The 14,067-nt window shown below is 54.4% G+C and overlaps 1 protein-coding gene across 1 annotated transcript in view; it reads left to right on the top strand.

The window, feature by feature from the left end:
* The window catches only part of TAF4 (TATA-box binding protein associated factor 4), a gene marked incomplete at its 5' end in the record, with an annotated part of 71,629 nt that overhangs the window by 46,421 nt on the left and 11,141 nt on the right, over nucleotides 1-14,067 (top strand). Inside the window, 9 exons of the mRNA XM_082858106.1 lie at nucleotides 1,586-1,675; nucleotides 2,184-2,429; nucleotides 4,016-4,163; nucleotides 4,616-4,730; nucleotides 6,746-6,915; nucleotides 7,204-7,334; nucleotides 8,149-8,274; nucleotides 8,721-8,777; nucleotides 9,210-9,329. Of these exons, the coding sequence (XP_082714232.1) occupies nucleotides 1,586-1,675; nucleotides 2,184-2,429; nucleotides 4,016-4,163; nucleotides 4,616-4,730; nucleotides 6,746-6,915; nucleotides 7,204-7,334; nucleotides 8,149-8,274; nucleotides 8,721-8,777; nucleotides 9,210-9,329 (1,203 nt within the window). The remainder of the gene's footprint in view (nucleotides 1-1,585; nucleotides 1,676-2,183; nucleotides 2,430-4,015; nucleotides 4,164-4,615; nucleotides 4,731-6,745; nucleotides 6,916-7,203; nucleotides 7,335-8,148; nucleotides 8,275-8,720; nucleotides 8,778-9,209; nucleotides 9,330-14,067) is intronic.

The following is a 14,067-nucleotide window of genomic DNA, read 5'->3' as shown; positions in this document are numbered from 1 at the left end:
GCATGCGAACTCTTAGTTGTGGCATGCATGTGGGATCTAGTTCCCCGACCAGGGATCTAACCCGGGCCCCCTGCGTTGGGAGCATGGAGTCTTATCCACTGTGCCACCAGGGAAGTCCCTTTCATGGGGGATTTTAAGTGATACAGAAGCGGAAAGCAGAGTGACAGCCCTTCTGGGCCACCTGCGGGCTTCGTCGGTCATGAGTTCTTATATGACTTTGCATCTCCTGCGCCCCCGTTGCTACCCACAGCCCCTCCCCAGTCTCATAAATATTTTAGCACGGATGCCTGGACATAACCTGCGAACACAGGATCCCTCGCAGCCCCCAGGTGCCCAGAGGCTGAGTCCAGTGTTGCCTGCAGGGCTCAGTCAGAGTCGGTCAGGTCCACCTGTGGCAGCTGCCTCTGTTGTTGCTGGTAACCTGGGGGTCCCCTCCTTCCTGCTGTTTTCCTTTCCTCTCGGTTTCTCTATGCAAGGAAACCTGGTGGCTCAGCAGACGGGCTGTTGGACTTTTCTGTCCTGCTGGTGGGTTCGCCGGCTCAGACCCTCCGCTCGCAGCCTCCCTTCCGTGCCGAGGCTTGGGCTGGAGGGGAGCCACCCTCAGGGGCTGGCTCTGTGCCGTCTCTGCAGACCATGTGGGTTTGGGGCCAGAAAGGAATGAAGTCCCGCTCTCACAAGGAAAAATGATCGCTTCAGATGCTCCTTAAATCTTTTCAGGAAACCCAGAGATTGAAAAATAATCTCACCTCCTGCGACAAACAAGAACTCCCAGCTTTTTGTTTGTTTTAATTATAACAATTTTACCTTCTAATGAAAATTTCTAATTAAATAAACGCCGTTCCCTTTCTTCCCACGGTCCTTTGTCTGTGGTCCCTCCCCGGCGCTGGAAGCGTGGGCTCGTCTCGTCGACCCTCCCCATCCATCCCCCCACCCCTGGATGAGCCCAGTGCCGTCCCCGTTGTGCTGCGCCCTTATCAGGGCACCGGGACCCCCGTTCCGCCCTTGTTACAGGACCTCTTTGCAGCCCTGGCCACTCCCACCTTGAACTGGGCCCAGTCAGCCGTGGGCTTGGCCCCCAGCCCCCACACCTGGCTCGCTTTGGTTTCCAGAGCGGGGTCTGGGCCCTCTCGTCTGGGTGCTCGCTTCTCCCCGCCGGTGCCCCAGCTGCTCTGGGGTCTCGGCGTAGGTGTGGTCTCTCTGGGTAAGGGTGTCCCTGGTCTGCGGTACCTTCCAACTTGGTCATGAGGGTACTTTTAGGCTAGTCTGTCGCCTGGCAAAATGCCTGATGTGCGGTGGGTTAGGTGCCGCGTAGATGTCCCTGGGAGCTGGCGTAGGGAAGTCGTGGGGTGGGCCAGTGAGCCCCGATGGGGCGGGGCACAGGGAGGGCCGGGGGCCTCACCCACGCCCGGGAACCCGTGTCAGCTGAGCATGTGGCCCCCGGGCCCTCCCGCACCTTCATCCAGTGCAGGACCTGGCGTGAGGAACAGCCAGTCCTAAAACGCGAGACCAGAGAAATGCTGCATAAAGATATGCATGTGCGCGTTTGTATTCGTGGAGGAATTTCAATGTGAATTTTATTTTTAAGGACGGAAAAATCGAAGCAGAAGATTTCACTAGTAGGTTATACCGAGAACTTAATTCTTCACCTCAACCTTACCTTGTGCCTTTCCTGAAGGTAATTTGAAGCCGCCTGCGAGCACCCAGCGTCGGGTGGAGGGGTGGGCGCGTCCCGGGGATGGGTGGGCTTGCACGGGTGTCACCGGTGCGTTTGCAGGTTTCAAGCCCCCTGAGACAGAAGGTTAATAAGTTTTCTCTTTCGAGGCTTCTCTGTAAGTTACGAGACCCCCGCCACTGAGGCCACAATGTTGTGTCACAGCCGGGGACTGCGAGGGGCCCTCTCCCCGCAGACGGGGGCCCCGCGCCGCTGGGACGAGGGTGTCGCTCAGATGCCTCGGCTGCCTTAACGCGCTTAACTGCATTTCAGAAGTGGCGCTTCTGCTTTGTTTTTTAAACAAATTGCAGCCAGTTGTCACTGAGGGTGACCCTGCTCAGCGGCAGTCAGGGGACAGTGGTTTGGGATGCCGGCACCCGGCGTCCCGGGGCGTCTCCTTAAGGCCCCAGACCGACGCTGTTTGGCCGAGGACGTGTTCTCAGGGTCGTGTGTTTTCTGTCTTTCCGCCCAGAGGAGCTTGCCCGCCTTGAGACAGCTGACCCCCGACTCCGCGGCCTTCATCCAGCAGAGTCAGCAGCAGCCGCCACCGGCCTCGCAGGCCACCACCGCACTCACGGCTGTGGTGCTCAGCGGCTCGGTGCAGCGCACGGCCGGGAAGACGGCGGCCACCGTGACCAGCGCCCTCCAGCCCCCTGTCATCAGCCTCGCGCAGCCCACGCCGGTGGGCGTCGGCAAGCAGGGGCAGCCCACACCGCTGGTATGGAGGCCAGAGCCTCGCCCTGCTCCCCCGCACGTGCCCGGCCGCCCGCGGCTCAGAGAGACTGCCAGGGAGGACCTGGGGCGGGATCTGAAATAGTGAGGTGTCAGCCAGGGGCCGAGGCCCTGCAGCTTCGAAATTTATTTCTCAGTAAAACGAAATAAGCCTACTGACTTTTGCCCTTTGGCACGTCCGTTGTCTGTACTGTTTCAGGCGTCCCTGGTTTAAATGGACACAGTGTGTTTGTAGTGGCTCTTTTAGCTGGACGTTATCTTTGATTAGGAGCAATGGCGCAAATACACGAAGCTGACGCTAAGTGCTTGGCGCTGGACACGTCAGGTTTCATGGTCTAGGACCGAGCTCTGCAGCCGTCATTTGGGGCTTGGAGATCCTCGGGAGGCACGGCTGCTGACGGTGGATTTATCTGTGGTTGGGATCCAGGGTTCTGGTCGTGTAGCTATAGAAAAGGGTGTCTGCTGGGAAGAGTTCAGGACTGAACGCGCTCCTGCCTCCTGCAGGCAGACGGGGTTCGCCCAGTAAGAGTTCAGGACTGAGCGCGCTCCTGCAGGCAGACGGGGTTCGCCCAGTGTAGAAAGGCACTTGCTATTCTTCTTTTAACGTTTCAAAGGGATTTTGTTCCTATACAGACGGTTAAAAAAAATTAAAACAACGCAGGTCCTCACGTCACTTTCGTAGGTTGTGGAGTGTATCTTACGATAATGCTCGAGTGATAACCAGGCGGGCAATCAGAGCCATGAAGGGTGGTGGTCTCTCACCTGCTCAAGTTAAAATCTGCATTTGTTCTTGCCTTGATTGGTGGTGAGGAAGACAGGCTCCCGTGGGAGGTGGAGCCGTGTGTGTGTGTGTGTGTGTGTGTGTGTGTGTGCGCGCGCGCGCGCGCGCGCGCTTTGGGCCAAAGTGCAGGTGTGAGATCAGGGCTCGCTCGCATGCCCCTCACTGGAGGGGTGGAGCTCTGCCGCGCCCTTGCAGAGTCGGGCACCACCGGTCCATCACCTGCTTCCCTTGAAGGCCGTAGAGACGTGAAACCTGGAGGCTCTTCCCTGAGTTTGTGGCAAAACTTGGCCTGAACCTCCTGCAGGCAGTCGTGTCTGCTCGTTCTGGACAGCGTGAATTTTCATAGGTTTTGTTGCAGAAATAGGTCGGCCCTGGGCACCACCCATCCCTCCCCGAGTGCGCTGTAACGTTAAGAGTGTGCCCACCAGGCGACCTTCGTAAATTTCAGCAGCTGGATTCTGATCCAGCCCTAGAGGCTCTGGAAGGGATCTGAGGGGGCGCCCCGGCACCTGTGCTCACATCTGGGGAGAAGTCGTCTGTGCCACACTGGTTCGCAAGCTCAGCAAACACTGTCCTCCAGGCGCTGGCCTCAGGGCCCCATGTGTGGCTTCCGAGCAGTTAATCTGCCCCCAGGAGCTTGCAGCCTGATGCAGTGCCCCCGGCTGACCCTCCTGGTCCTCCCGGAAGGCTGCCCACCCCCCGCCCTGGGCAGGGAACAGGTGTGGGAGCCCCCTCTGCGGTGGGGGCGGGGGTGGGACGTGAGCTCATGTGCCCCGTGGGCTCTGCTCCAGGTGATCCAGCCGCCGCCCAAGCCTGGAGCGCTGATCCGGCCGCCGCAGGTGACGCTGACACAGACGCCGATGGTGGCGCTCCGGCAGCCCCACAACCGCATCGTGCTCACCACGCCCCAGCAGATCCAGCTGAACCAGCTGCAGCCAGGTGAGGGCCGGCGGCCGGGCCGCTCTCCCCAGGGCCCTGTCTCCCTGTTTTTTTAATTGTGGTGAAGCTCACGTAACACAGACTTGGCCATTTTAGTCACGTGAACAGGTGTACAATTCAGTGGCATTAGTACATTCACAGGGTTGTACGGGCATCGCCCCGTCAGTACGATTTTTACAATTACACATTCAGGACTGGGTTCTTAACCAGTAGTCGTTCCTACATTCCAAAGAGTTTGATGAGATACAGGAAGGCAAATGCGTGAGAGATGCTGCTTATGCTTTTACTCTAATCTAGAGTTAGTAACCCAACGTTTCTGACGTTTTAGGAAGCCTCCTTGTGGTGGGCTGGGAGGAGTGGCCCTCCCTGCAGCCCGCCTAGCACCGGGGACAGCAGTGTCTCCATCTCCGAGTCTGTGCGCGGGGGGCATACCCTCGTCTCTTGTTTTGCAGTCCCTGTGGTGAAACCTGCCGTGTTACCTGGAACCAAAGCTCTTTCTACTGTCTCAGCACAAGCAGCTGCTGCACAGAAAAACAAGCTCAAGGAGCCCGGGGGAGGCTCGTTTAGGTAAGGAATGAGCCCGTGGCTTAGGAGGCGCCCGGAGGGAAGGGCCTCGCCCGGTGGCCCTTGGTGCTTTGAGGCTGCGTTCATTCCCTACGCGCGCGCGCGCGCGCGCGCGCACACACACACACACACGCGCGCGCGCATGCGCACGCACGCGCACACACACACACACGCACGCACGTACGTGCGCGCGCTCGCTGTGTGCGTGTTTTCCCACAGAGCGGCTCAGGGACGTTTGCCGCAGACACAGGGCGGGATGGCAGAGCAGCTGACTTTCCGCGCGAACCAGTGGGAGATTTGTGTCTGTGATACGATGGCTCAGTCTTCTGAGTGCATCACAGTCATAACAGAGGACGCTTCTGCGTCCTCCTTTCAACCTCAGAACCTTCAGAGATGCTGTGCTTTGGTCTCTTGACAAGCAGCTGGTCTGAGCACCGCCATAGGAAGGGCTGCAGTGGCTACTTTGGTTTGGATCCAGCAGTAGCAAAGTGCATGTGTCGGGGGACCTGGGTGGTCCTTCCCTTCCCTTCCCAGAAGCTTCGTCCCTCAAGCTGTTAGGGAGCAGGGCAGGTGTTGGCAGTGCTGGAGCCGTGGTGGCCTGAGCCTGGGTCCGCCTCCAGGCAGGGCAAGGAGATGGGTGGCTGGCACAGTCTGGCACGGAGGGTGGGGGCCCACAGGAGTGGGGAGGACATCCACGAGGGAGAGGGCGGGTGGCGGAGATGGGAAGACGCGTCCACCTGCAGGTGTGAGGGAGTTAGAAATACAGAGAGGAGCAAACGAGGCGAGCCCGCTGGGGTCGGGTAGGGTCGGACGTCCAGCGGTGAATACTCTGGAAAAGCTATGGCTGGAGCCGCCCGCTCTGCCACTGGAGGGGCTTGGGATTGGTGACACCATGATGGCAGCAGCACACCCAGCGCCCAGGTCTCATCTAAAACTGCTTCCCCCGCGGTGACCAGGGTGCCTTAGGGGGGTGCTGATTCCAGGCCGGAGTCGGGAGGGTGCAGGACGAGTTAGTGTACTTTGTTTGGTCAGAGAGCAGTGCTCAAGCGTCAGAGTTCCCGGAAGCCCCCAAGTGGCCCCCTCCTGCCAGCCGTGTCTGTAGTGACATTGTACCTGTTGGATAAGACAGGAACCCGAGCCCCTAGAAATGAGTCAGTGGGTGGTTTAGGGGAACGGGATTTGCACAGTCTCAGACCACCTCCCCTGAGGTCCTCGTAACTACACAGGGAGGGAGGGGCGCCCCGACGCAGGGAAGCGGGCAGGGCCCCCCTGCGCTGGAGCTCCGTGTGCAGGGTGAGCAAGGCCCCTGACTCGTGTGAAATTCCTGCCAAAGGTGCATTGCCCGCGGCTCGTCACAAAGGGACGTCCGTCAGAGGGAAAACGAGGACACGCTGCAGAACAGCTGGCCTGGGACCTTCCAGGTGTCAGGGGCACGAGAGTCAGGGAGGGGCTGCAGAGACGTGGCAGCAAAATGCAGCTCGTGGTTCTGAGCTGGACCCTTTGCTGTGGGAGCCGCTATAGGGACCGTTAGCCAAAGCTGGGGGTCTGGGCGTGGCTGGTGGCCCGGTTTCAAAGGCCATCCCCCCGGTTCCGTGGGGGGTGCCTCTGTCCACAGGGAGCCACACTGCCGTGTCCGGGGGGTTTGGGGTTGGGTGTCAGGTCGGCCGCTCACCCTGAAGTGATTCACGGACTTCCCTTTGTACTGTTCTTCCAGCTTTTCTGAGAGTTTGTGATCGTATTAAAAATAATGCTGTGAGATCATTTAAAAAGGGTTTCACAGAACAAACTCCTTGAAGCAGTGAGTAGGTGCTGTGCTCTCTGTGAACTTGGCATTGACATCTGTGTGCAGAGACTCCCACTCTGCCGTACCTTGGGGTGGGTCTTCCTTTAAAAGAACAGATTCGCTCGCAGATGACCGCCTTTGTGCTCAGGTGACAGCAGCGCGGGAGAGCCGCCCCTCTGCCCGCCGAGTTGGCGGCCCTTCGTTCGTTAGACCCACCTCCTCTTCTTTCCTGAAGGGATGACGATGACATCAATGACGTAGCGTCGATGGCCGGCGTGAACCTGTCGGAAGAAAGTGCGAGAATATTGGCTACGAACTCTGAGTTAGTGGGCACCCTGACGCGGTCCTGCAAAGACGAGACCTTCCTCCTCCCGGCGCCTCTGCAAAGAAGAATATTGGAAATAGGTATGGCCCTGGGCGTCCGGCCTCCACCAGTGGGCCTGGTGTGGACCACGGCTGCGGTGCTCACCACGGAGCTGTCCTGGGCTTGGGGGGACACCCCTTGTCCCTTGTCACCTGTTTTGCCAGGGTTGTGCTTTCCGTGGGGTTGGCGGTGACGTTCTCAGGTAGTTGGAGCAGGTGTAGACCACCCCCAACCCTCAGGTTGCACAAAGTGGTAACTGGGGGATAAGGGAAAAACAGTGAAGGAAAGAAAAGAACTTAAGTGATTGTAAAATACCGCCTGTTTCCCAGGTAAGAAACACGGCATAACAGAGTTACACCCAGACGTGGTGAGTTACGTGTCACACGCCACGCAACAGAGGCTGCAGAACCTTGTAGAAAAGATATCAGAAACGGCTCAGCAAAAGAACTTCTCTTATAAGGTAACCCGCCGTTTCCTGGAGGGGATGCCCTGTCGGCGCTCCCGGGTCTGGTGCTGCCTGGAGGGCACAGGGGAAGCGGCAGAGTGTTGAGCTCGTTTTGAGTTTTTCCCAGAACGAGATTTTGGGAAGATGCCACTTCTTTCAGTCCCGTGGTGCTCTGGGCGCTACCCACTGGGCTGTGGAAGGAGGGTGCGGAGGATCTGACCTCCGGGTTAGGGAGCCAGCCTTCTGGGTCCGGGCTGGCGGCATCTTCAGCTCTGGAGATGGTGGAGCCCCGTTTCCACGCGGGGGGCTCCCAGCAGCTGCGGCCCGAGCTGTCCCTGCAGACCCGAGGGGCTCTGGCTCAGCCGCGCTCCCGTGACTCAGAGTGGTGCCCTGTCGTGTGCTGTGGAGGGCCGGCCTCTCACAGCAGGTTCAAGGCAGAATCCGCCTTCCTCTTCAGTCATGCAAACCCTCTTTCAGGGGCACCGTGGAGCGGCCAGGCACTGCCCGAGCAGCGTTTGAAGTACAACCTGTAGCCACTTTGCTTTAAAAATACTTTTTACGCTATTAGAAAAAAATTTAAAATGTAACTTAAAAGAGTCAAATGATCCCAAAGTGTATAAAATGGAAAGTCGCCTGCGAGCCCCCGGATGACTTACCTGAGGCGGCATGTGCCCATCCAGAGCACTTCAGAAGCAGAGTCTTGGAGACGAGAGGGGCTTGGGTCTGCGCGCCCGCCTGGGGAGTGGGCCGAGGGGGGCAGGAAGCGGTACGCGGACTGGCCGGCTGGGTTCCCAAGTTCGTGACAAACAGTTGTTTCACTTTTTTCTAGGATGATGACAGATACGAGCAGGCAAGTGATGTCCGGGCTCAGCTCAAATTTTTTGAACAGCTTGATCAAATTGAGAAACAGAGAAAGGACGAACAGGAGAGAGAGATCTTGATGCGGGCAGCAAAGGCAAGTGCTCGTGCTGCACGCAGTTTTCCCCTGTCCACCCTGGGCGCTCGCGGACACCCTTGGGGTTTCGAGGAGCCGGAGCAGGGTTTGGCGCTGGCCTCGATGACACGTGCGCGGGGTTAGGAGCGCAGCCGGGGCGGGAAGCCTCCAGACCTCAGCAGGTCGCCCAGCACTTGGGGCGGGTCCCTTAACTGAGCCTGGAGCCCTGCGGGCTGCCCTGGCCCACCATCCTCACGTCACATTGGACCATGGCGTGGTTCTTACATCCAAATGGTATTGATTTTCATGATGATAAATTTTCATCCGTTGGCTGTAAATGTTTAAAAATTTAATGCGTTCTGTCACGTGACTTAGATGGCGTCATGTCACGCATAAGATGACATGTTTGTCGGGTGATGAACGTTTAGGTCACAACTTATCTTTCTTTTTTACCTGTTTGAAAATAGTCTCGGTCCAGACAAGAAGATCCAGAGCAGTTAAGGTTGAAACAGAAGGCAAAGGAGGTAAGCGTTTCCAGTCCAAGAGTGTACACTGCACACTTGAAAATACGTTTGTGTTCAACCTCAGCACCTAACGAGAGAGGGAGAGAGAGGCTGAGAAGGCGATGGTATCTCTGCACAATAGGCCTTCCCGTAGCGATTTACGGTGTTTGCAAAAGTGTTTTCCTGTGCTTTTAAACTTCACGGTAATTTCTCATTTGGTGCAGTCCAGTCTCTGTACTCTCACAATTTGCTCAGATCTGAGCTTTTTAAGGTGAGCATCTATTGCTTTACTGTTTTTCTGATTGCACAATATGCTTACTGTTTAAAAAAAAACAGTCAAATGAAATTTTCATTTAGGAAAGTTTAGAAAACCCTTTGGTGTCTATGTATTACTTTTGTAGTAATAAAAAAAGTGCGTGAAATGACAGTCCCTGTTTCCTTTTCAAAACAAAGATGCAGCAACAAGAACTGGCACAGATGAGGCAGCGAGATGCCAACCTCACAGCACTGGCTGCCATCGGGCCCAGGAAAAAGAGGAAAGTGGACTCTCCGGCACCAGGATCGGGAGTAGAGGTACCGCACGGATGCAGGGACGGGGGCTGGAAGGGCCTCGGGGCATCTGCCTCCCGCTCGCCTCTTCAGGGAGTCAGGCACGCCGAGAACGGGCTGTCGTTCGCGCACATGTTGTCTCACCGCCCTTGGAGTACTTGTTTTCTCGGTACATTCGATACTTTATATTCAAATCAACCTATTTGTGGATATCATGTGAGCACGAAGTTCTTTGCATGAGGAAGTTTGATCACTGTAGCTTAACACGATGAGATTTAGACTGACTTCGAAGAGAATATGGGGAGATTCCGTCCGAAGACCGACCTTTGTGGGACTGACTGTCCTCCCTGGGTACTGGGTTAACGTGAAGGAAGGTTGTTGTTGCCTGTTTCCGTGTGTCCAAAGTTTGTTAGTTTCTTGTTTTGTTTGCTGTCGTGTCTTTATATGTAATTACAAACCCAACTTTAAAGTATTGTTATTTTTTCTTTAAACTGCCGGTTGTTTTATTAGTAAATCACAGGAAGAAAGAAAACATCGTCTTTTATATTTACCTGCTTATTTACCATTTCTGGTGTTTTTCGTTCCTTCCCCAAGTTCCAGGCTTCCATCTGTGGTATTTCCCTTTGGCTTGAAGGACAGCATTTAGCGTTTCTTGTAGTGCAATCTGCTGGTGATGGATTCTTTCAGCTTTTGTTTACCTGAAAATGGTTGTATTTCACCCTCAAAAGTTTGAATGAAGTTTTCCCTGAATGTTGACAGTTTTTTTTTTTCTTTCAGCTCTGCTTTTTTAACTTAACTTAATGTGTAATTTTCTCTCACGTTCTTGAATAAGCCGAGCAGATCCAGACATACATCACTTAACTTTATAGAATGACCGACTAATAGGGATGAGTGATTGTAAGAATTTTAGCCATCCTTCACGTTTTTCCTCTACTCCTTGAATCCTGTCTTAACTGCTGGTCTCTTTCTCTTTTCCAGGGAAACTCCTATTCTCATTTAGACATGTTATCTTGTTCCGGATCACAAAAAAGATGGGAGATTTCCCAGTGTGTTTTGCAAAATTGCAGAGCTCTTATTCTTAGACCTGAAAACAGCCGTAAACGTGTGACCGTCGTTGTCCTTAGAGACATTGTTCCATCGTGTTCAGGGCCCCACTGTGATTTCAGTCCTTGTTTCCTGTCTGTCACGTGAGTCACTTCTCCAGCTGTTTTGAGGCGATCGTCTTACTTCTTTGAAGTTCGTCCATGTGGTGTTTAGACTTGGTTCTCTTGCTAGTCACTCTGCTTGGGCTTCTCTGAGCTTCTTGGATCTGTAGGTCAGTAGTTTTCCTCAAATTTGCAACACTTTGGCCTTTATTTCTTCAAAACTTTCTCTGTTTCAGTCTTTTTCTATTGGGATTCCCAGTTATACCTCTGTTAGATCTTTTTGATATTGCCCTGTGGGTCTCTGAGTCTGTATTTGTCCCTCTTTAATCACTTCTTTCTCTGTTCGGACTGGATCATTTCTACTGATCTGTCTTCAGATTCCCTGTCTTCTCCAGTCAGCTCTGCAGTCTGTCCAGTGAAGTTTTCATTTGTCGATGTATCTGCAGTTCTGGGATTTCCACTTAAGTCTTTTTGATGGCTGCTGAGTCTTTGCTGAGGTTTCCCTGTCTGCTCACGTACTGAGGCCACATTTTCCCAGCATTCTTTGAACCTATTTGTAAAAGCTTCCCTAATGGTTTTGTCAAGTCCGACATCGGGGGCTTCTCGATCCAGTCTCTGTCGACTGCTTTTCCTTTGACCGTGGGTCGCGGTTTCCTGTCTCTCTGCATGTCTAGTCACTGGGCTTGGCGCTGGATTTTGTGGGCGGCATGTCGTCCCCCTCTGAAGAGTGCTGGCTCTTGCCTCAGGTCAGCTCCTGCTGCTCATCTTGAGCTTGTGTGTCTCACTGTGGTGCTCAGTGGGGTCTGTGGAAATCCCACGATGTTTCTGAGCTCCCTCACCCGGTGGGGCTCACCCTGCAGACTTGCCTTCCCTGTGCAGGTTTTAGGCTTGGTTGGGGTGGGTCTTACGTAGGGTATGATCCTTACTCCCAGGGAAGGGCCTTTGGCGACTTGGCTGGATGCTGGGAGGGAGAGCGTCGGGTGGGCTACACTCCAGCGAGGACTGCCGCTCATGCATGTGTTTTGCTTACATCACGCGGCTGTTTCACGCTGTCCTCTCTCCCTGGACCCTTCGTCTTAGGTCCATAAGTAACTTTATGTTTAATGCTGATTACAAGTCTGTGTGGATGTCTGTTCAGTCATTTGGTTTTCTGAATCTCGTCTGTTGGATTCTTCTGGAATGTTTCGTGGGGGCTGCGTCCCCGTATTTGTGCATGTCGATGGCGGTTTTGATGGCTAGAAAAGCCGTGGCTCACGTTTTCTTTCCTTGAGAATCTATCTTGAGTAAATAGTTACAACTAGATAATTTTTTTCCTGGTATGGAAGGTTGCTGTCAGTCTGATGATAGTCTAATTTTATTTCTCTTGTGTTTCTCCTGTGTTCTTTCTGCGCAGAGATGCCCACAGAATTCTCTTCCCTTAAAGCCCAGCGTTTCACTTGCACTTGGCTGTCTTGGGCTGGCGTCCCCGGGGGAGGCTGCGTCCTCCCAACATGCAGTCGCGCCTTTGTGTCAGGAGCGCTTTCTTTAATGCCTTCCTGTTCTTGTTGTCCCCTTCGGAGATTCCTGTTACTCAGACGCTGTGTCTTTTGTGTCTGCCATCAGTACTCGTCCTTTTCTCTTGAATCCTTTCAGTCTCTCTTCTAAAAACTTTCACCCTGTTTATGCTTCTCGCTCTTCTAATTCCTTCTTAAGGTATCATTTGCTGCGTTTGTTTGCTCTTGTGCTCTTTTCCGTGGAGAGTCTTCATCTCTCAGGTGAAATTTTCTTTTGTTTCTGATTTTTCCTTGCCTTTGTCACCTCATTTCTGAGTTTCGCTGATTCTGATTTATGTTATTCTTTCATGCTTCTTATCATTTTCTCAGTGTCTTTTAGCTTGTTTGGAAATAGAACATAGCAGTTTTGATCTCGTTTTGATTACGTCTTTTTGCGGTTTCTGATCATCTGTAGGGATGTTATTCTGCTCCTTATTCTCTTTTTTTCCTCGGGCAGCTTCTCTGGGACCTGACCTCTCTGTGGTTCACTTTTATGTGAATTTTGCTGTCTTGAGCCTTTAGGAGGAGGTGGTTTGCAGGTTTGCCAGCTTCACTGAGCTCCTCTTCCGTTGTTTCCGCGTGGTGACGAACTTGCTGTCTGAGACGTCAGGCTCTGCTGCTCCCTGACTCTCACCTGGACCTTCTTGCCTCCATGGTCCCGGACTGTCCTGCTCAGCTTTAATTTCGCTCCTCGCAGGTTCTCTTCTGCGTGAGGCCCTGTGCTGCGGGGCGCTGGCAGGTCGGAGGCAGAGTTCCTAGTGGCGAGGCAGCTGCTGAGAGGAGAGAACTCCTGGCTGTAGCTGCTGCTCTCCAGTGAACCTGCCACTCCTCCCGGTGAACACCCGCCGGGCCCTGGGGCCTTCGGGCCTCGCGGCCGCCCCGCTGCTCTTCCTGCACAGTTTTCAGATAGGCTTGTGGCTGCTCGCGGTTCATCTTCACCGGTTTGGTTGTAAATGTTGCCTGCTGGCGGTTGGTTTTGCTTTCTAGTTGCTGTGTGTTTTATATGGCCTTCGGGAAGATTCAAAGAAACTTTGACGCCTCTGGCATCTTCTTCCCGGAATATAATGATTAGTGTTTTTCAAAGTGTTTTCCTTTTGGTTTAGAGTAGTTTCAAACATACAGAGAAGTTGTAAGAACAGTATAAGAGCCTCCACTCAGATTCTCAGTTCTGAACATTTTACCACCTTTATTTTGATACCCCCTCTTTTTTTTTTGCGGTACGCGGGCCTCTCACTGCTGTGGCCTCTCCCGTTGCGGAGCACAGGCTCCAGATGCGCAGGCTCAGCGGCCATGGCGCACGGGCCCAGCCGCTCCGCGGCATGTGGGATCTTCCCGGACCGGGCCACGAACCCGTGTCCCCTGCGTCGGCAGGTGGACTCCCAACCACTGCGCCACCAGGGAAGCCCTCGTCACCCCCTCTTTACACACACAAGTACGCGTGTGGGATGTTCCATCACCCCTAAATGCTGACAATGCTGGACGTTCTCTTGTGTTACTACTGCACCCATCCCCCCGCATCGGGAAATCAGCCCTGATGCCCCAGGGTCCCCAGACCTGCTCCCACTTCACCGCCTGTCCTGGTTTCTCTTTGATCCAGGCGTGTGCGGTGTCCGGCTGGCTTGTGGCGTGAACCTCTTCCCAGTCTCCCCGTTCCTGACGGTGCTGAAGAGGGCAGGTCTCTTGTTCTGTAGGATGACCCTTGGCATCACTAGGTGATCTTAGCCTTGATCACCTGGTTAAGTTGCCTGGCTGAGAAAGCAGCTTTCTCCACTGTGTAGTCAGTTAGTCCCTTAGCGCTTATCAGTGTTGTGTAAGGAGGCACTCCAGGGTCACGCAGGTACTCTGTTCCCACCACCCCTCACCCGGCCTTAGCACCCTTGCAGACTGCCCTTGCGTCAGGACCGCCAGGCTGGGGGCCAGGTCACGATGCTCTGTTTCCATCACGCCTTCCACATTTACTGGTTGCCTTCTGCCGTGAAGAAGAGCTTCCCTCCCTCCCTCCCTCCCTCCGTCCTCATTCATTCATGCATTCATTCATCACTGCGTATGGACGCATGGATTCCTGCTGTATTCAGAGGGTTGTAA

This window comes from Leucopleurus acutus, assembly GCF_964270905.1.
Source record: "Leucopleurus acutus genome assembly, chromosome: 16".
In the NCBI taxonomy this organism is placed as follows: domain Eukaryota; kingdom Metazoa; phylum Chordata; class Mammalia; order Artiodactyla; family Delphinidae; genus Leucopleurus; species Leucopleurus acutus.
Note: the sequence above shows the minus strand (reverse complement) of the source record. Positions and strands in the feature narration are given on the sequence as shown.